This window comes from Macrobrachium nipponense, chromosome 2 (assembly GCF_015104395.2).
Source record: "Macrobrachium nipponense isolate FS-2020 chromosome 2, ASM1510439v2, whole genome shotgun sequence".
Lineage (NCBI taxonomy): Eukaryota > Metazoa > Arthropoda > Malacostraca > Decapoda > Palaemonidae > Macrobrachium > Macrobrachium nipponense.
This window is the reverse complement of record NC_087201.1, coordinates 117,299,416-117,322,675: the sequence shown is the minus strand read 5'-3', so window position 1 is coordinate 117,322,675 and position 23,260 is coordinate 117,299,416. Positions and strand designations below refer to the sequence as shown.

Sequence of the window (23,260 nt, the reverse complement as noted above, 5' to 3'; positions counted from 1 at the left end):
TTTTTTCATATCACTTGGATCTTCCTGTTTGCTTACTACTACTAAAGGCCTCTTTAAAAAATAACTATCCAAGGAAGATTGCTTCTGCTGGCTTTTCACAATGTTCCTGAAACGACTCAGGCAAATGTTATCGAACTGCACAAGCATACAACCTGTGTAAGCCTTTTTGGGGTGTGTCTTTTCTACAAATGATTACACTTTATGAAAAGCAGCTAGAGCATCCTTAATTTCTGCCGTTGTCATAGGGTCCTCCTCCTCCTCCTCACTGCTGCTAGAGAACTCTTCTTGAACGATGTTATGTTGCATGGCCTCCAACTCCTTCAGGTCATCCGTCAGCTCCTCTTGTTGCTCCTCAAGAAGGTCATTGATGTCGTCCTCGTTGACAACCAGCCCCATGGACTTGCCGAGTGCAACGATCTTGTCAAGATCTGATTGCGAAACAGTTTCATGATCGTCAACTGTTTCTGAATCTGCATCAGCTTCGCCCACGTTGAATCCCTCGAAGTCTCGGGCGGATACGGCATCAGGCCAGAATTTCCTCCACGAAGAATTCAAGGTTCGCCTCGAAACCTCCTGCCAAGCTTGATCAACGAGTCTGGGATACATATCCCAATATCGAAATGCTCCTTCCAAAATTCATGCAAGGTGAGGTTTGTGGTATCGGTGATGTCGAAACATCTCTTAAAAAGATGTTTCGTATACAGCTTCTTGAAGTTCGATATCACTTGCTGGTCCATAGGCTGGAGGAGAGGAGTGGGTGTTAGGCGGAAGATAAAGAACCTTGATGAAAGAATACTCCGCTAGGATATCTTCCGCGAGGCCAGGAGGGTAAGCAGGGGCATTGTCCAACAACAGCAGAGGCCAAAACGCAGATTTACCCACTCCGTGAACAAAAGTCTCGTTACCCAGGCTTTCGCATTAGCCCTCCACATCACCAGAAGCTTCTCCTTTAGCACTTTGTGGGCCTTAAAGGCTCGAGGAGACTCCGAATGATACACAAGTAGGGACATAGTGCAAGGTTAAGCCTGTCTTTCATAGGCTTATGCCTGGGTAGCTTCTTCTCTTCCTCCGTGATGTACGTCCAACAAGGCATTTTTTCCAAGAGGCCAGTCTTGTCACAGTTGAAGACTTGCTGAGAACTGTAGCCTTCCTTGATCGTCATCTCGTCGAACGTCTTAATAAAGGCTTCGGCCGCTTCATGTCCGAGCTGGCAGCCTCCCCATGCCGCACCAGTCCGTTTACGGAATTTATCAAACCACCCCCGAGAAGCCTTGAAGTCTGAGATTGGCGTCGGTGTCCCTTCTCCTCCGTCGTCTTTGGCCTGGGCAATCAGATCACCGAAAATAGCGCTGGCCTTTTGGCAGATTGCCGTCTCAGTTATCGTATTGCCAGCGATTTCTTTGTCTTTTATCCATACAAGATGCAGCCTCTCCATCTCATCATGCACGTGGCTCCTCTTGTTGGACAAAATAGTCACGCCCTTGGAAGGTGTAGCTGCTTTGATAGCTTCCTTCTGCTTAAGGATGGTGCCTATCGTCGACGGATTTCGGCCGTATTCCTTAGCGATCACACTCAACCGTATGCCAGCCTCATACTTCTTGATTATCTCTATCTTTGTCTCCATAGAAAGCATCCTCTTCTTTCCGTGAACTTCAGCAACTTTCTTGGGACCCCTGACTATACGTAATTAAGTTACTATTAAGTTCTCACACAACATGATAAAGTACAAAGCGAAATCACTAACACGAATTTACGTTAACAAACAAAATCATATATGTGAACGAATGAATTCCGCGTGCGTACGATGTGGCTGAACGACGCCTTTACAAAGAGCATGATGGGATAGATGCTGACCAAGAGGAGAGCAGGATCTTACGGCGGTGACTAGCATCAGGAACCAATGGGAGAGTGGGAGGATGGTGGCGAGTCTACAGAGTTAGAAGTGCGAAGTTTTAAAATTGTTCTAGGTGGTCCGGGCGAATCTCGGGACTTTACAGTAACACCCTTTCGTAACCTGAATTATTTTCGTATGCAGAAGCAAAAAAATCTTCGTCTTTGCTTTTGTAACTTGAATTTTTCATAAGTTGGGACTTTCGTATGTCGAGGTTCCACTGTAATAATTCAATACAGCCCTACACTTGACGTGGGAATATTGTTGTAAGCATTGCACAAAAAGGAGATTTATGATACTTACCGATCTATAAGAAATCCGCCCAAAAAGGAAAGGATGACATTGGGCCATGAGTAGAGAGAGTAGAGAGATGCAAACTGAACTGTATTAACATGCATATCATCTTTGATCTGGTCCTGAAGAGATGCAGGTGAATCATAGCTAAAATACGAACCTGGAGAAAAATTCTGTATTAGATAAATTTGTACATGTAGCATACAACCTAAATAATAGACTACATACCAAGTTAAGGATATATGTAATCTGTACTATGGGTGTGAACTCGAATTCTTCAGTTTGCAAATCATGACTGACAATTTTCCTTTAAAAATTTTTTCATACAAGTCCCATTTTACAATAGTTTTTGCTAAAATCATCAGCTAGTTTCCAGAGCATATAATTTATATCAACATTTCTGGAAGAAAATACAGTAGAACTGAACCTTTGTGTAGCACACTGGTTACTTACTTCCCATATCCCACAGTGTTTAAATTATACTGGGACCAAACCAATAATATGAATACTTAATCAATAGATTTGTTCCTAATTTTGGGAAAACATGTACATACAATAAAATGACCACTCTCTGGAAGACTCACACTGACCAACTTGTGAAATTAAGTACAGTACTGCACTTATAACAAATGCCAAAGAAAGGTGTGGAGGATCCATACATGATCTACCAATTCCCATCAGTCTATTTTTTTCCTTAGTATGTAATTCCCAACCCTCCAGATTGGCTTAGCTCAGAACATTTCAGAGATTTTCCTATGAAAAAAGTTTGAAGTCCTGAAAAACATGGTTTCTCCTCTGTGTCCCTCTTCCTACCATTATACTTTCTTTTAATTCTAAGCTGTTACTCTAAAGCAATGTATACTCATTTACATCAGCCTTCCCACTATCATGCTGCTTCTTTATCATATTCTGCCTCTTCCACTAACATCTATTCCCGTCCAAGCACAAGCAATTTTCAGAAGATTCTCCTCCTTGTGCCTTGCTAGTACAATTTTTTGTGCAAACAATCCTCTTCACAACATTCCAAGTAGTAGTAAAGGCAGATGCTCTTCCTTTTCTTCCCTTATCGTTCTCCTGTACTGCATTCATCATTCCTCACTTTTCCTTCATGAGCTCTGTTATCTTTCATATTATGCATAGTCTGAAAGTGGGTAAGTTTCAGATTTTGAGAGACAAGCCCTCTCCAGGCTCCTTACAATTTCTTATAAGACTCTCCTGAACCCAAGAAAGCCCTTCATGCAAATAATAGACATTACATATTCTGCTCCCCTCTGCGTACTTGGTTCCTCTCTTCTTTAAAGTATTCTTCTGATGACAAAGACTGTTCTTCCAATTGCCAAGAAGTATTTTCTAGTCACCTTTGATTGCCTAATACTACTACTACTTCAAGCAACACCCATAAGAAAGGAATCCTTAGATCCCAAAAACTCCATAATAGTTCCCTAAACCATTTTCTGGCTGACTTCGATGAGTAATCCACTGAGTTAACCCAAGTTATAAGTCTTTGGGGATATTTATTCTCTAACTACAAGTCTCTCCTAAATGGAACATTTATCTGGGACCAACAACATCTTGTCTCTTCATACTACTCTGCCTTATTTGATGGTGAAGGCCAGAACAGCTACAAGTTTTAGCCACAACTTTCTGCTTCGTACCTTAATAGGCTCCCCATCCTCTAGAAATGCTTTTATAATAGTCAAATCCCTGTAACTCCTTCCTCATTCTCAGGCTGGCCATCTTTAGCACTTGTGAGTTTTTGCACAAAAGGCCTTTTCTGGGTTCGACCTGTGTTCACCAGTGAAAAGTTCCTGTAGCTCACTTTTCTAAGTATAAATAGATTCTAAATATACCAGAGAAAAAAAGCTAGCATGGTATGCTGAGGTTACTACCCTTGCGCGAGCACCCTAAGGGTGTCGGGTATAAAGTACAAGGCGAGTGGAAGCCACTATTCACAGATCCTCTGCCAATTAGAGGATTCCTTTCTAAAACCCCTCTCATGGAGAGAGCCGTCCCAAAGGCCACTTCCTCCCCCTCGCTACCGCTACTTCTACCCGACCCGAGCACCATCTACATTCCTGTTTTAGACGAGGAACTAATTCCACGCTGTTTTTTCTTGCTCTTGTTTTGTGATTAATCACTGATTAATTCGAGATGGCATCTGCTGATCTTCCTCCTTCATCGAAGTTGAGTTCCCCAATTTGTGTTTTCATAACTTATACAATTGCGGGGCTTTCCAAATTAGCCCTCGGCCCTGTAGAAAGGTATTGCAGGGCCGTCGGCGTGCCCGCCATTTCATGAGCATCAGCATCAGAATGCGTGGAATTTTGGTACACATGTATCTCGTCTAGATTATTATAAATCAAAATATTTTGTGCATTAAATGTACCTATTTTATGTGTTCAACTGTTAGTATTAGAGTTATTGGTTCGTAGAGGTGCCGAACGTGCTCATGACATACCCTGGGGTAAGTCTGGGGTCAGACAAAGGTTTAAAATATATTAACCCCCCTCCCCAGCTCAAGAGCGCGTTCGTGCCTATCTCGATATTAGTATATCACATGTATTTGATAGGCTATTAGCAGTCTATCGTAAGGTAGGGACGAGAGAGTTAGAATTTCTTTCTCTCTTCCCAACGTGATTTTGCATGAATTAATTTCTTACGAATCAAATAGATGTAAATATGACAGTAGAATTAATTTCACTGAAGAGGTGGAAGAGTTGCCCTCACCAGTCAAACTAAGTAGACTTATACAGTAGGCTAACTGTCCCTAACCGGTACCCTTTATGCCTTTTCCCCTGATGGCGCTAAAGCACTTCAGGGGAGGATATCAATGATAGAGAGCCCCTCTCTCTCTATTCATAATATTGGACCTATCCTCCTGACCGATCGGAATCGAAAAAAATTTGAGTTTAGTAGGTTTGGTTGAGGGCTACTGCTAACATTGTGATGTCCTAGAGGAAATTTGGCCTAACGGTCCAAGTCGGTAGCGATCTCGGACGGTCAAGCTAGATCCATATCGGGTATTCTCCCTAACCATAAAACCCCCTTGCAACTCTTCCATAGTGCCTCATTATCAATTATACATATTGATTTTATTGTCATTACACAATGCTGTATCACTGTATCGTAAAAGGTCTGGTTAGTGTTCATCTTAGCCTAGCCTCCTTCGGTATAACCTTTAGTAGTAGCCTATGACTCCCGATCGAGAGCCACCCCAACCAGTTGCTGTACCAACCACGACGGGCCACAGGCCCAGTCGCACTACCACCCTTGTAGTAGTAGTCCACACAACCGCTAATAGGTGGCCATCTCTGATCGGGTAGGTGGCCAGGCGATCACGACCGACCACTCCTCATACCAACAGCCCCCCCTCCCCCCCCCTTCCAGGCTGAACTCGCGGCACTAGTACTCTTAGTAGAGGAACGGCCGCTTGAGTTTCATTTAAGTGGGAAGGAAGGGGGAAAGTGTGGGGACATGGGTACTAGATGTAGTTTTATGTCTCCGAGCGTATAGTCACCTGGCGCCACACCGGCTGACGGACATGGCTTCGGGTTGCACATATATAGCTCCGCCGCTCTGTGGTCTCTTTCTCCGGTCTGCCCCTAGCCGCAGAATTGGGATAGGAGAGTCTTGCTCCCCTCTCCCCCCTCGATAGAGGTAGGCAACTTCAGTTACGGAATTACCTTTCCCTATCCACCACCTCGGTCCGTTCCACAAGCAATGTTTAGGACAAGGAGAAACGAGACTTCGAGTGGGCTAAGCTTGGGGGACTGTACAGTGGACATCTCCGGACCCTTATGGGTACCGACAGACAGTGACTCACCCTCACATCCGCCGCCGGAGTGTTGCATTAAACTTGCCATAGCTCAGTTCTCAATCTCAAAGATCGTGTAGACGTCTACGTTAATACGTAGCCTTCTGGTCCGGCCAACCATATAGAGTCGAGGTCCTTCCTCTTCCCAGGTCCGGCAGATATCAGATCCCAAGTACCAGACTTACATTGAACCCCAGGAACGAGATCGGGAGCAGGCAGTTATATCTAAAGATATTATTTTATTCATTCAGTGAATTGAATTTGTTAGTGAGTAAGACTTGAACCATTATCTAGTTTAAGTTGCATGCCCTCGCCGGAGTTAGCTCCGGCCTTCCTTGAGGCTGATACTCATTAATAATTCAAATTACAGAAGGTATGCTGCCAGTCGACGGGGTGCTCCACCTCCCACGACGAGACTTACGGGCACGAGGTGCGCCATTCCCATGCCAACTGCTCGGTGCCAATCGACGGCAAAGAGGGGCAACCCACCTACATGGTCTGGCACCTGGAGGCATGCACCGTCTGCTATGAGATGGTGACCCTTCTCGTAGATGAGTGGGTAAGAATCTTGGCTACATTTTCATTATGAAAATTGTGATAAACCGTGTAGAAAATTGTTTACAAAATGGGTTCCTATGTCTGGAAGGTTAATTTCCTTTCCCTCTCTGACAGACAGCCAAGTAAGTCCGCAAGAACGCTAGGACGGACCCCAGGCACTGGGTCTCTGGCTATGGGAGGAACACGCCATCGGGGCATCCCAACATCCTTGATGCCAGCCTGGGCTCCCTTCTGTTTAAGGGGTCACCCTCGACGTCGGTCCCAGCTCATCTGGCGACACCCATCATCGACGCCATCCAGGCGGAGACGGCACCCCTTCCGGAAAACCAGGAGGACTTGATGGCGGTTGTGGCAGCCATCAATATCCATATGGAGCCCATGGCCATTGAGGATGAGGTAAGTGGGGAGGTAAGTGAGGCAGGTAGTCTCCTTAATCCTACTCCTTCTTCCTCTTCTTTCCGGGGCTTCTCTAAGCCCACCCCTACTTGGGATGGTTCACGGTCAGTCCGTCCCAAGGTAAAATCTGTAAGACCGAAATCCCTGCCCAAGGGATCAAAGCCAACTCCGTCAGCGGCGACTGAGTCGTCTCCGGCCCCACGGCCGTCGACTTCTTATGCTAAGTTCCCTGCTGCCAAGGATTCCCTCCCCCACAAGGGGTCGAGATCTAAGTCCGCTAAATCCAAGGTGACGGAGTCCGGCATCAACCATGAGCTTCTCGCTAACCTTCTATTGTCAAAGGTTAGGGAGGCAGTAGACGAAAGGTTTGAGTCGTTACGACTCGCCTCCGGATCTGTAGTCTCCCACCAATCAGTATCAGACTTGGTGGCCTAGAGGATCAAACCATTAGAGGACATGATGTCCGGATTTCTCCACTCCGGATCTCCGGCGCTGGTGATGGCGGTGCCGGATGCCTCTAAGCTTCCCCCCTTCCATATGAATAATCCGTGGCGGTTTGCTATGCATGCCTCATACTCAGATGGGAAGCTAACAATCGAAGGGTGCGGGACCTGGCCACTGGAGGACTTTGAGCTCTTCCCCAAAGGTCTCCAGTTTCCCTTCCCCGGGTTTGTCAGACTAGCGGAGCACGCGATAGTCAGAGTGTACAAGGTCCCAAAGGAGACAGTGATCTTCCCGAGGGACCAAGCCCAAGCTGTTTGGGCGCACACCCTCACCGAAAGGGAATGCATTAACACTAGGTTGACGCCTCACAAGGGTACATTTACCATGTTTGTGACCCCGGATCAGGTTCCGTCGCCCTGCACCGACAAGGTAGCAGAACTAACTCTGCAAGCTATAGCAGAGGACAAACCCCTCCCGGTACTGAAAGAGACAGAGGCCACCTCTCTTCTCTTTCCCGCAAGTAGGGAGTTTTGGAATGAAACTCCGGCCACGTTTACAGCAGGTAAACTGGACCCAAATTGTGCCTCTACCTTGTTCTCTGAGAAGCTGCCTAAGCTTCCGGAGAATTTGATTAAAGCAGAGTATGAGGCAAGAATGAGACTAGTAAGGTCTATCAATTCCGTCACTTCGGCAGAATTGCTAGCTAGCCACAACATACCGGGACGAACAGGTATTCCAGGTCTTGACGAAAAGTCTGCTACAGACTTTCCAGTCAGACCTTTGTGACTCTGGAATGGCAAGGCCGACTTGCAGAAAATACGTCCTGGCGGAGGCTTCCATAAGGCATGAGCCTAATAGATTAATAAAGTCATCAATCTAGGGAGAGAACTTGTTCCCTCAAGCAGAGGTGGACAACGTCTCTCGAGAAGCTTCCAGGGCCAACCAGAGCCTCCAGGTCCGGTGGGGACTTCCCTTCAAGGGGAAGTTTGAGGCCCCCGGACATCAAGCCAGAACTAAGAAGAGGCCAAGGAGATACAATCCATACAGGCCCTCTCGCCCACAGATGGTTGTTCAGGCGGTTCCGGTGTCACAGGTTGGTAAGCCCTCGACATCGAAGGCTCAGCCACAACAACAGTTTGTTCTGCTTCAAACTCTGCCGGCCCAGCAACCCTCAACCTCCACACCAATCATAACCTCCCCAGCCTTTAACCCTGCCTATGAAGCTAGAGAATCATTTCGCAGCTTCAACAGGCATGCAGGTAGTAGCAGGGCCAGAGGTTGCTCCCAACTACGAGGCAGCTCAAGGGGTAGAGGTTTCCGAGGAGGCAGAGGGTACAAACCTGCAACCAACCAGTGAGAGCCCGCAGGTAGGAGGGAGATTATATCTCTTTCAGGACCATTGGACCTTCAGTCCATGGGCCCTCAGTATAGTCTCCAAGGGCCTGGGATGGAAGTGGAAGGAATGGCCCCCCCACCAATAAACTTCTTTCAGATCCCAACAGCAGACCTGGTAGAATATACCAAGGATCTCCTACAAAAGTAGGCCATAAAAAGTGAGGGGACTAAAATTTCAAGGACATCAGTGTCCCAAAGAAGGACTCGGACAAAAGAAGAGTGATTCTGGACTTGTCGAGGCTCAATTCACACATTCTTTGCAACAAGTTCCGCATGCTGACGGTCTCGCAGGTGCGGACCTTACTTCCCCATGGGGCCATCACCACCTCCATAGATCTTACAGACGCTAACTATCATGTCCCGATAGTAAGGAACTTCTCTCTGTACCTAGGCTTCAGGCTAGGAAACAAGGCTTACTCATGCCGTTCGGGCTCAACATTGCGCCCAGGATATTCACCAAGCTAGGCGAGACGATAATCCAAGAACTAAGAACCAAAGGGATTATGTTAGTAGCCTACCTAGACGAATGGCTCATTTGGGCAGCCAGCGTCGAGGAATGCCACAAATCAGCAGCCAAAGTAATAGAATTCTTGGAGTTTCTGGGCTTCCAGATAAACAGGAAAAATCTCGGCTGGATCCGGCTTCCCACTTTCAATGGTTGGGAATCCAATGGGACCTAATAAAACACAAGCTATCTCTTCCACCCAGGAAGGCCAAGCAGATAGCAGCGGCTACCAAACAGTTCCTCAAGAACAAAAAGGCGTCTCAGCATACCCAAGAGAGAATTCTCGGTTCGCTGCAGTTCGCATCAATAACAGATGTCCTATTAAAAGCCAGATTGAAGGATATCAATCAAGTCTGGAGGAAGAGAGTCAACATCAATCTCAGACAAAATTTCAGTAATTCCACCTATTCTAACAAAGAGGCTTCGCCCATGAACTAAGCACAGGAATCTGGGCAAGGCAGTACCACTGCAATTCCCTCCGCCGTCTTTGACAATTCATACAGACGCGTCACTGAGTGGCTGGGGAGGGTATTCACAATACAAGAAGGTTCAGGGGATATGGTCGGATACGTTCCGCCAGTTCCACATCAATGTTCTGGAAGCTATGGCAGTTTTCCTGACCTTAAAGCGACTAACTCCGGCCAGGAACAGTCATGTGAGAATAGTCTCGGACAGTCTAGTGGTGGTACATTGCATAAACAGAGGGGGCTCCAAGTCAAGCAAACTAAATCACGTGCTGATTCCAATATTCTCTCTAGCAGTGAAGAATCATTGGCCCCTGTCAGCAACCCACCTGGCAGGAGTCTAGAATGTGATTGCGGACGCACTTTCCAGGGCAACTTTGCTAGAGTCAGAGTGGTCTCTGGACAAGAATTCATTCCGGTGGATTTGCAATCAAATCCCGGACCTTCAAGTAGACCTATTTGCCACAGAATCCAACCACAAACTACCGTGTTATGTGGCTCCCAACCTGGACCCTCTAGCCTATGCCACAGATGCCATGACCATAGATTGGAACAACTGGCAGAAGATTTATCTATTCCCACCGGTGAATCTTCTGATGAAGGTCCTGAACAAGCTACAATCTTTCACAGGACAGGTAGCATTAGTGGCAACCAATTGGCCGAAGAGCAACTGGTTTCCGCTTCTTCTAGAATTGAAGCTCCGACCCAAACGGATCCCTCGCCCGGAACTGACACAGATAGTACAAACTCAAACTGTGTCAGCTTCCTCAAGAATTCTGAATGCCCTAACTTTATGGCCTTCATGAAGTTTGCAGCCCAAAAGGGCACGAGTATCGATCCACTTAACATTGTATTTATAGAATCAGATAAAAGAGAATCAATGCTCAGGCAATATGATTCGACAGTCAAAAAATTGTCCAAATTCCCAAAGGAATCAGATGCTCATAAAATGACCATGAACCTGGCAATTTCGTTCTTTAGAACTTTCTTTGAGAAAGGCCTAGCCGCCAGTACCATTACGACAATCAAGTTGGCCTTGAAGAAAATTTTTCAGGTTGGCTTTAGTATTAACTTGTCAGACGCATACTTCTCCTCCATTCCAAGAACATGTGCACGCCTGAGACCAACTGACCGCCCACATATGATCACTTGGTTCTTGAATGATATACTCAAATTAGCCTCAGATACCAATAATGAGTCATGCTCATATATAAACCTACTAAGGAAAACTTTATTCCTAATGGCTATGGCCTCAGGTGCCAGAATATCTGAACTCTCGGCTCTCTCAAGGAATCCAGACCATATAGAATTCCTCCCATCAGGGGAAGTACTACTATCCCCAGACCAGAGGTTCCTGGCTAAGAATGAGGACCCACAAAATAGATGGGCTACATGGAAGATCATCCCTTTGACACAGGACACATCACTGTGCCCTGTCGCTACCCTTAGATCTTTCTTAGAGAACAGGTCCCCTTTTCATTAGAGAGAAAGGTGGCACGATTTCTCTTAAAGGTATTAGACAACAAATACTCTACTTCATTAAACAAGCCAACCCGGATTCAGTCCCTCATGTCCATGATATCCAAGCAGTGGCTACCTCTATTAATTATTTTCAAAATATGAATTTTGAAGACCTGAAGAAATATACGGGTTGGAAATCTCCAGCAGTTTTTAAGCACCACTATTTAAAGAACTTAGAAGCCCTTAAATTCCAAGCAATTGCAGCAGGGAGCATAGTCTCCCCTGAATAATGAATCCTGTCAATCTTCTCCTTACCCTTTACTCTCTTAATACTCTCTCCTTCCTGCCTGCCTCGCTCATATTCCCCACCAAACCTCTCTCCTCTGGGTCGGGAGGGCCTGGACGTCATCCTGCCACTGAAACTTGTATATAGAATGTTTGGTCCCTGATTGTCCTTTGGACCGGTCTGTACATACCCCAAAAATGTGATATTGCCTTGGATACCCTGTTTAATTGTATGATATCATCATGTTATTACTAGTTTTAAGTCAGTTTAAGCCCTAGTGTAAGTAGTAAGTAAAATTTATTTTAAATGAACCTAGTGTAAGTAGTAAGTGAGTAAATTTAAATTCAAATGAACCTTAGGTTTCATTAACTCCTTCATAATAAAAACTACTTAGTATCTAGTAAGCTTGGATAGGATTTCTCTGATACCTTTTCACCAGCGAACACAGGTCAAACCCAGAAAAGGGATTTTGACGAAGGAAAAATCTATTTCTGGGGGAGGACCTGTGTCGCCCGGTGAACCCAGCCCTTCTAATTAATTTCCCCACCCTTACACCAATCCAAGCCAGGGTGTCTAAATCCAAGAATGCAGATGGCGCTCGGGTCGGGTAGAAGTAGCGGTAGCAAGGGGGAGGGAGTGGCCTTTGGGACGGCTCTCTCCATGAGAGGGGGTTTTGGAAAGGAATTCTCTAATTGGCAGAGGACCTGTGAATAGTGACTTCCACTCGCCTTGTACTTTATACCCAACACCCTTAGGGTGCTCATGCGAGGGTAGTAACCTCAGCATACCATGCTAGCTTTTTTTCTCTGGTATATTTAGAATCTATTTATACTAGAAAAGTGAGCTACGGGAACTTTTCACCGGGCGACACAGGTCCTCCCCCAGAAATAGATTTTTCCTTCGTCAAAATCCCTTTTATTACCTTCAACATTACTCTGGTGCAAAGGAAAACTCCTCTTGGAAGGAACAGCCCACTGTAGCTCTTTTTCAGCTCCTCTTGGAAGGAACAGCCCACTGTAGCTCTTTTTCAGAGAGCTAACTTAGTAAACTTCATCCCTAAGACATGAGGCAGCACTTCACATTCCACCTTTCTATTTATTCTACAACACCTTCAGCCTTCCTAAAAACATGTTAATCATTGATGGATCTCATCTCCATAAGTCAGATTTCCTGAGACTTTACTGTTTCTAATTTGAAAAATCAGAAACTGTTTTAGTCTGGATATAATTACCGGTTTCTTCTCTTATCTTGATATTTACTGAATATGTACTACTATGTTAAGAAATTCACTACAACAATATGCAAAGCACTACCTCCTCTTATCTTGATTTTAATTCAATATGTATTATGTTCAGAACTTTAGCACACACACATCAAAACAATTTTAAATTTCTCAGGTTTTTCATTCCCCAATAATCATCCTCCTATTTCCAACTTCTTTTAAGTTCATCCTAGCCATATCCAGGACCATACATACCTTTGACCCTCAACCACTTGATATGATAAGATTCTCAAATTCAATTTACGCCCATTCAAAGCCATATGGAAAAAATTGCCACCTTCAAAATGGCTCATTCATCCAAAACCCATAAAAGCCATTCTCACAGTCTTCTTGGCACTGGCCTTGTCAAATCATGCATCCAAAGAACTTAGTCTCTCTCAGTTGAGGTCAGGGGATTCTTGAAAAGATCAAGTTGGGCAATCTGATTACAAATTCCCCTTCATGAAAGACCATTCTCCGCTAAGTGCCTTAATATATTCAACCCTCATTTTCTAGGGCCAAAGAGGTTTTTTTCTCTTCTTAAATGGCATGATGTGAAAAACCCAGATATGTACTCAGTTTCTTGATCCTCTGCTTCTTCTAAAGGAGGATTTGGTTTAACAGAAGCTTGGGTAGCTTGAAACCCGTCATTAACCTAAGCTTATTCCACCTTCCCTTTGACCATCATAAAAGATTTCTTGAAAACCACTGATCTCAAACAAATAGTAAAAATGTATTGGTTCATCTACCATCTTAAAAATTCTTTAAATTTATTTAATGACAGTCTTCAAATTCAGTGTACAGTAGTACTTGCTTTGGCTTCCTAAATGCCTCACAAAACTCCAATCACATTAAAGCCCTGCTGTTTACTGCAATCCAAATATCATTGATTCTGTCTATGTATAACTATCTCTTGAAAAAGATTAGTATGGGTCAGTCACAGGAGTCAAAAGCTTCATTAATTTTTTGTGGAGACTGTAATTCAAGTGGCTAACTTAAAATTCTATGGATCAACATGGTCGGTCTGCTTGAGTTCTGTGCATTCTCCAATTTTGTCCAGCTAATTGAGGAAGCCACCCATATTTCTGGTGATGGATTTAGGCCTCATATTCACAGATGTCCCAGCTATTGTCAATTCAAAGGTCTACGAATAGATAGGCACCTCTGATCACTGCACCATTGAGATGGACATATTCAATGTGCTCCCACTGCCACCATTTAAAAAACAGTCTGACTGAAATCTAGAGCAAATTAGGAACACATTATTGAAGCTTGTCAACAACTTAATATTTCAGATGGTATATCAGATCCTGACCCACATGAAGTTAAATGAAATGCTGATGGCTATTTTACTATAGTATGTCCCTAAAAAGTCATAAAATTCAGGACATATAACCAGCCATGGTTTGATGATACATGTAGACGAGCTTACCATAACAAACAGACCCAATTCAACACATGGAGACAAAATTGTTCAAATGAAAGTTGCAAAATTTTTGTTGAGTCTCGTGCTGTGAATAGTATGAGAGAAATTATAATTATTCCTTGTAGAGGAAACTCTGGTGGACCAAATTGACAATTTATTTTTGAGTCAGGATTGTCTTCCATTCCACCACTACTAACAGATGATGGTAGATTGATTACTGGCCCTAAAGAAAAGAATGAACCACTTCATTGAGCTTTGAAACTAAGCAGTTAGCTGACGATGTCCTCTTCCTGATATTTGTCATTCTGAACCTATTATTACAAAATTTACATTTTGCTCCAGGATGTTAAGAAAATTCTGTATAATTTATAACTCTGATAGCTGGGATGAAGGGGGTCCTGATAGTTTCTTACTTTTGATTTTTAAAAAAGCCTCTAGTATGTTGTAAAACAAAAACACTACAGTATTGATTAGCAGATCTAGTACAAATTTTCCACCCCATCTTCCCTTCAGGTGGCTGGGACACTGCTGAATGAGTCCGAAGCTTTAACTATTCTAGGTGCTACTTTTGACACATCTACCTTTTGGAAAACATCTAATGGAAGTTTCAGAAAATTCCACACGAAAGTTAGATATTGTTTGTAAGGTATCATATTTATAACAGAGATAAAATCAATGCAACCTGTTGCAGGCCATTCGTTCTTCCTTTGCTAGAATACTGTTCTTTGGGGTGGATGTTTGCTTCTGCCTGAGCTATATCACTTTTAGATAGGATGGATATTTGCTTCTGCCTGAGATATATCTCTTTTAGATAGGATGGATGTTTGCTTCTGTCTGAGATATATATCTTTTAGATAGGAGGGATGTTTGCTTCTGTCTGAGATATATCTCTTTTAGATAGGATGGATGTTTGCTTCTGGCTGAGATATATATCTTTTAGATAGGATGGATGTTTGCTTCTGTCTGAGATATATATCTTTTAGATAGGATGGATATTTGCTTCTGCCTGAGATATATCTCTTTTAGATAGGATGGATGTTTGCTTCTGTCTGAGATATATATCTTTTAGATAGGAGGGATGTTTGCTTCTGTCTGAGATATATCTCTTTTAGATAGGATGGATGTTTGCTTCTGCCTGAGATATATCTCTTAGATGGAGTAGTTTGTGGTGGTAGGTTTCTGTTTCCTAATAGTATTAGCAGTTATGATTTGGACCATCAACGGATGGTATAGTGGTACCTCAGGATACGAAATTAATCCGTTCCGAGGTGGCCTTCATAACCTGAGTTTTTCGTATCTTGAACTGCATTTTACATGTAAATTGCCTAATTTGTTCCAAGCCCTACAAAAACACCCAAGTAAATTTTATAATAAAGCTAAATTGACCAATAAACAATGAAATGCAACAATTTGGACCATTCAATACCTAACAAACTACATATATACTACTAATATGTACTACATACCTGTAAATAAAGTGTATTAATGTACATGGTATACAAGAAATACTGTACATACATACGTACGTATGTAGTAAAATGTGGAACCTTACCTTTCGAGTGAGGCGATCTCCAAAAGTGGCGACAGAGGAGGAGGACAAATGGCACAAAACGTTAACGCCTAACTTTACAAAAAACTTTGAATTAAATTTCTTTTTTTGTCTTTTTTTTATTTATTTTTTTTTTTTACTTTTTCATACTTTAAGTTTTTTACAAAATTTCAATTTCTTCACCACCGAATGGATACCAGTCCATTTATGGAATTTATCAAACCACCCGAGAAGCCTTGAAGTCTGGGGTTGCCGTCGATGTCCCTTCTCCTCTGTCGTCTTCGGCATGGGCAATCATATCGCTGAAAATAGCACTGGCCTTTTAGCAGATTGCCGTCTCGGTTATTGTATAGCCAGCGATTTCTTTGTCTTTTATCCATACAAGATGCAGCCTCTCCATCTCATCATGCATGTGGCTCCTCTTGTTGGACAAAACAGTCACGCCCTTGGAAGGTGTAGCTGCTTTGATGGCTTCCTTCTGCTTAAGGATGGTGCCTATCGTGACGGATTTCGGCCGTATTCCTTAGCGATCACACTTAACTGCATGCCAGCTTCATACTTCTTGATAATCTCCATTTTTGTCTGCATAGAAAGCATCCTCTTCTTCCCTTGAACTTCAGCAACTTTCTTGGGACCCATGACTATACTGTACGTAATTAAGTTATGTAGTATACTAATTAAGTTCTCACACAACACAATACAGTAGTAAAGTGAAATCACCAACACGAATTTACGTTAACCCTCTTACGCTGAAGGGGTATAATAAAAATCGTCTCCCATATGCCAAAGCGGTCTCGGAGTGAGCGCCGAAGCGGAAAAAATGTTTTTTTCAAAAAATTACAGTGCGCTTAGTTTTCAAGATTAAGAGTTCATTTTTGGCTCCTTTTTTTGTCATTGCCTGAAGTTTAGTATGCAACCATCAGAAATGAAAAAAAATATCATTATCATATATAAATAATGCGATATATGATAGCCTGAAAACGAAATTTCATATATACGTAATTGTATTCAAACCGCGCTGTGAGCAAAACAGTTAAAGCTAACGAGTTATTTTTTTTTGTATTGTACACTAAATTTCGATCATTTTGGTATACAACACATTGTAAAACGATCAAAGCAACACAGAGAAAATATTATCACAATATGATGCATAAATTCGTAATTAGCGGATATAAAAAAATGTTTTTTCAAAAATTCACCATAAATCTAAATATTGTTCTAGAGACTTCCAATTTGTTTCATAATGAAGATAAATGATTGAATATTACTATACTGTAAGTGTTTTAGCTTACAATTGCAGTTTTCGACCATTTCAGATGAGTTAAATTTGACCGAATGTCGAATTTTTTAATATATTTTTTTATATGCAAATATTTTGAAAATGAGAAAAGCTACAACCTTCAATTATTTTTTGTTGTATTCGACATGAAATTGCACACATTTTCATATATAAAACTCTATGAAATGTCTAATATGAAACGGAGCAAATATAACGATAATGCGATGTAAGCATTTCGGAGATTTGCGGCGGAGGGAAGGAAAGTTTTTTTTTTTTAATTCCCCATAAATCTAAATATTGTGCTAGAGACTTCAAATTTGTTTCAAAATGAAGATAAATGATTGAATATTACCAGACTGTAAGAGTTTTAGCTTACAATTGCGTTTTTCGACTATTTCGGTAGAGTCAAAGTTGACCGAACGTGGTTTTTTTTCTATTTATCGTAATTTATATGCAAATATTTCGAAAATGAGAAAAGCTACAACCTTCAATCATTTTTGTTGTATTCTACATGAAATTGTGCACATTTTCATATATAAAACTTTATGTAAAGGCTAATTTAAAATGGTGTAAAAATTACGACAATCGCACGAAAAAATCTCTTGATTTTTTTCGGAAAAGTTACCGCGCGGATGAAAGGAAAATGTTTTTTTTTTCATAAATTCACCATAAATCGTAATATTGTGCTAGAGACTTCCAATTTGTTGCAAAATGAAGGTAAATGATTGAATATTACAAGAATATAAGAGTTTTAGCTTACAATTGTGTTTTTCGACCATTTTGGTAGAGTCAAAGTTGACCGAAGGTTGAAATTTTGGCACTTGTCATTATTTATATGAAAATATTTCAAAACTGATAAAAGCTACAACCATAGGTTGTTTTTAGTTGTATTGTGCATTAAATTGCACACATTTCCATATATAAAACTTTATGTAACGGAAAATCTAAAATGGTGCAAACATTACGACAATCGGAAGAGTTACCACGCGGACATAAGGAAAACTTTTTTTTCATAAATGCACCATAAATCGAAGTATTGTGCTAGAGACGTCCAATTTGTTGCAAAATGAAGTTAAATGATTGAATATTACTAGAATATAAGAGTTTTAGCTTACAATTGCATTTTTCGACCATTTCGGTAGAGTCAAAGTTGACCGAAGGTTGAAATTTTGGCACTTATTGTTATTTATATGAAAATATTTCAAAACTGATAAAAGCTACAATCATGAGTATTTTTTTTTTTTTTGTATTCTACATGAAATTGCGCACATTTTCATATATAATACTCCATGTAACGGCTAATTTAAAATGGTGCAAAAATTATGTCAAAGTGACAAAATAATTTCTGAGATGTGTCACTGATACTTTTTAGTGCAATAAGAAAGAAATTTGCGCTTGCGCACCTGCGTAACGATTGTAAACAAAACAATGCCTTGATCCGTGAGCTCCCAGCATCCCCCAAGGCGTGTGATTCAAAAGTTTTTGGCTGGTAGGCCTATAAGTATTTTTCCGCGAATTTTTAAAAAAACTTTTTTATGTCAACGTTTAATACGTCCAATCGGCACCCGGGAGACAATTGATCTCGACGTTTAATACGTCCAATCGGCGTAAGAGGGTTAACAAACGAAATCGTATATGTGAACGAACGAATTCCGAGTGTGTACGATAACGCTGGTGCGAAGCAATGGCTGAAGAAGAATGCCTTTACGTAGAGCATGATGGGAGAGATGCTGACCAATAGGAGAGCAGGATCTTATGGCGGTGACTAGCATCAGGAACCAATGGGAGAGTGGGAGGATGGTGGCGAGTCTACTCAGTTGGCGGCGCGCGAGTTTCAAAATTGTTCTCAGCGGTCTGGGTGAATCTCGGGACTTTGTAGCAACAACCTTTCGTAACATGAATTATTTTCGTATGTAGAGCCAAAAAAATCTTCGTATTTGCTTTCATAACTTGAATTTTTCGTATGTTGAAGTACCGCTGTATCTTGGTTGTCACTTTTTCATAAATTGTATTTTTACAGAGATATTTCATATTCATAGTTGATCCATGGTCCCCTTTTCCTGCTGTGAGCAACCAGATTTGATGAACAGCACCACTAGTCTGCAGTAAAGGTGACTCACTGTTGAAGTTCTCATTTCCAGAGGTCCTTTATTCCTCACTGTTGAACTACAGAAGAATCCTCCCTGAGGATGTCAAGCATTTGGAACTTCAAAAGTTCAAGCGAAGATGCAGTGCATTACTACCTTAATACAATTCTTGTACAGTCCCTCTAAAAAGCAACACTCTTGGGACCAGGGATAAAAAAGGGATTTTGAAGTAGGAAAAATCTATTTCTGGGCTCGGCCGTGTCGCTCCGTGAAAGTCTTGCCAACTCATTCCACATATATAGTGCCATGTTATCCAAAGTAGGACAAAGCTTATGAATAATTGCTGCCATCTGTTAGGTTTGGCTCCTTAGCAAAATTCTACCCTGCTTCATAAACATCTCTCCGGAAATGCTTACATCTTTGCTATGCCAGAGCTTAAACCTCTATAAATGCACTGTCAAATTCTGATCTCCTCGTACCCTTCTTTGTTTTTTGGCACTGCAAACTTTTCTGGTTTTTATTTCCAGCAGAAACTTAAAAATCTGCTGCTTTTGTTTCTTTAAACCTGCATGAGAGAGAGAGAGAGAGAGAGAGAGAGAGAGAGAGAGAGAGAGAGAGAGAGAGAGAGAGAGAGAGAGATTCCCCCTGCCACAACCTCCTTCGCCAATCACACATCAAGAGGTTCCACCAAGCAGTAGGGTTGCTGTCTCTTCATAATTGGAGACTATCCAGTATCTCATGTATGCAAGAGGCTTTCCCCACAGAGCAGCAATAGAAATATCTTGCTATCTCAAGAAATCTTCTACAGCCGTGTACCTGGGGAAGCGGGCTGTCTACTGTGACTGATGTCGTCACAGTGCTTTCTCTCCAGTTGGAACTCATATTCAGCAAGTAGCTGACTTCCTCGTATTCCTCTGTAAGGAGAAACTACTTTGTGTCAGCCATTAAGGGTTACAGGGCTGCTCTAGGGCTTGCTCTACACCTGAAAGGGATACATCTTTCATCCTCATGAGAGATTTCTATGCTCCTCAAAAGTTTTTTATAGTCCTGTTCCCAAAAAGAACTTGAGCTTCCTAACTGGGATTTGACCCTCGTCCTTAACAGCCTCACTCATGCACCGTATGAGCTGTTACAGGATTCATCAGAGAGAAATTTGACCATCAAGACAGTTTTCTTACTTGCCTTAGCCTCAACAAAAAGAGTTGGAGAACTTCATGACTTCTCTTTTAATGTCAAACACTCAAGGGGTTGGGAGTCCGTAACCATTGAATTTGCCCCAGCATTCGTAGCCAAGATTTAAAATCCTTTGGTTCCCAACAACAGATTAAAGTCCTTTTTGATCCCCTCCCTGAGAAATTTTGTTGATAATGATCCACAATTTACTTTTATGTCCTGTTAGGATTCTGCGAAGCTATCTAAAAGGAACTTGTCATCTCAGACATGAGTGTTGAAGACCTTTTTGTTAATACGGGCCAGAACAACAAAGCAGTGTCCAAGAACACCATCTCCTTTTGACTATGTGTAGTAACTAGACATGAATACAGCAATTCTTCTAATCCAGATTCCAACACAGTGCATGCAAGAGCTCATGATATAATGTTAAGAGCTTTGGCCCTTCCATTGCCTTTAAAATGAACCTGTCAATTCATAGGGTACTGAAAGTTGGTACATAGGTTTGCCAAAGAACCTACACCTCCTTCTACCTACAAGACACTGCCCATAGGTCCTTGGACACTTTTTTCTTGGTTCCCATAGTGGCTACTCAACTAGATGCGTAGCTCATCCAGTGTCCCTAGCGGGACAGGTTGTATCTTGCCTAAGATGTTGGTTGTAAAAGTAAGAGTGAACAGGGTAACTGGTCTTATTCTTTTTTCTTTCTTCTCCTCTTCTGGCACACAGGGGATAGATTTGAGCCTACATTAGCTGGAACTGGCTAGATACAGGTGAGTGAGTACTCAATCTAGTATTTTATGCATGACACTTACCTGGCAGGTATATATATAGCTGTATTTTCTGAAGTCCGACAGAATTTAAAAAACTTCCGACACACGCAGTGGTCGGCCAGGTGGTTAGTACCCCACGCATTCCCGCGCTGGGAGGCGGGTATCAGGAACCATTCCCCCCATTTTCTATTCATAAATTTTCTGTTCGCCGGTACTGAAAACACCTGTTTTCAGTACCTCCGGCTTAGGATTTTGGAAACTTCATTTGCCGCTAGTATTTTCTAATTATGATTGTTCCTACACAATACAAATTCCGAAAATAGAAGTAAGTTCCACCTTCACTCTTACAAGGAAGAGAAGGATTGATAACAGAAAAAGGTCATTGGCTACCCTTGGTTTTCTTGACTTTGACAATTACAAGGTCTTTTCTTCCTAAAAACAAAGTAGACTGTAGTTCCCATTATGTCAAAGCCCAAATGTCTGGCTGTTGAGTAATCTTTTGCTTAACAAATCAGAGGCATACAACTCCTTTCCATGCTCTAACAACTGACCAGGAAGTGAGCCCAGGTGAGCCAAACCACCAGCCTGTTCTTTATCCTCCCACCAAAAAGTATGTCTCCTCATACATAAAGACCAGAAGGTTTGTTCCATACATGATCAAATGACAAATTTTTATTCGATTTGAATTTTTCATAACTAACAAACCTGAGGTTTTTACATAAATGGCCCATCTCAAGCCACCCCTCATAAAGTTACCTGGGCTGGAAGATTACTGGTGACTCATGGTGTACGTGAAGGGGAGAAGAGGTCAGGCTTGCCTACTCTCTCTCCCTACTGGCTGATACACTGACGCCACCAACCTTGTTTTATCTTTAACCAGATTCAGCTACGCTAGAGAGATTTAACCATACGTAAAGACCTCAGGTTTCTTAGTTATGAAAAACACAAATTGAATGAAAATTTATCATTGTACATGTTTACATCAAATTGTTATCAAATGTTCTTTTACTGGGATAGACAAGAAGTTTCCTCTCTCTCTTCTCATCTGTTCCATAAGTGTACTTGCTCATCTTCAAGGACTTCCCACTAATTGACATCCCTCCACCACTTATCTGACAAGTTTTTTCCTCCCACCTTATCATATTTTTAATAAGTTTACTAGGCCCTAAATGCCACACATCTCTGTATTTCCTCATCTGTAATATATAATCTTCCCAAAAAACACTTGCTCCAAGAAACTAAATCACAAGCATAAAGAAAGACATATGTTGTCAGGAAATGTCATATACAATCATGTAACTTCTGTACCAAACAGATGTACCAAAACTACAGTCCATTATCAGCTTGAGTGGGATCATTGCTCATGCAAACACATAATACCAAGAGGAATTCGATTTATAAACAGTTAACAGATAATTCTAACTGATAAAAACAAGTTTATCAGAACCTTCTTCATAAGTGTTAAGAATAATGATGATAATGAAAGGTAAGTATTAAATTCTGTTGTGATAAAAGGTTCAATTGTTTAATGTATGTATATGTAGTCTGATCTCACAAAGGAATAAATAGTAATGTAAGACACAAGGTACACCTTATAATGTTAGAAAAAGAAAAACTTTACAAAAGTCATTTTATGATAAATAATACTATGCATGCTGAAGACATACACAGTATGTGGCAGCCTTCAACTGATATTAAAGATCAACATTAAACCCTTAATGGACAGACATGCTCACATGAGTAGTAATAACAGGTTTTGGGTGGTGGAAGGGACTCATGGTGAGTAACAATAGTACGCATCATCAATTTGGGGGAATCAAGCGGGAAAGAGGCGCCATTACTTCTATAGCCCATAAATTCACTAATAGCAACTTTTAACCTGGCTAAAATCCACTGGGAGGCTGTTGAGAGTTAGTTGGGATCTTGACTGCAAGGGAGGATGTAGTGCCTGTCTATCTCACAAGACATCTTTTTGAAAATTTGCTTATAAATACAGGTGGTCCCCGGGTTACGACGGGGCGTTCTTGAGACGCGTCGTAAGCCGAAATTCGTCGTAAGCCGGAACATCGTCAAAAATCCTAAGAAAACCTTACTTTTAATGCTATGGGTGCATTGAAAACTATGTAAACTGCATTTTTATGGCATTTTTCATCAAAAAAAACTTCAAATATTGATTATTTTGCATTTTTGGTGTCATATTTCATCTC

General features: G+C 41.8%; 1 protein-coding gene across 4 annotated transcripts in view; it reads right to left on the bottom strand.

Annotated features, from left to right (window-relative positions):
• LOC135220929 (major facilitator superfamily domain-containing protein 1-like) overlaps positions 1–23,260 on the bottom strand; it is a 178,478-nt gene that overhangs the window by 117,162 nt on the left and 38,056 nt on the right. For all 4 annotated transcript variants that reach the window (XM_064258585.1, XM_064258589.1, XM_064258587.1 and 1 more), the window contains exon 4: positions 2,195–2,345. In XM_064258585.1, the coding sequence (XP_064114655.1) occupies positions 2,195–2,345 (151 nt within the window). The remainder of the gene's footprint in view (positions 1–2,194; positions 2,346–23,260) is intronic.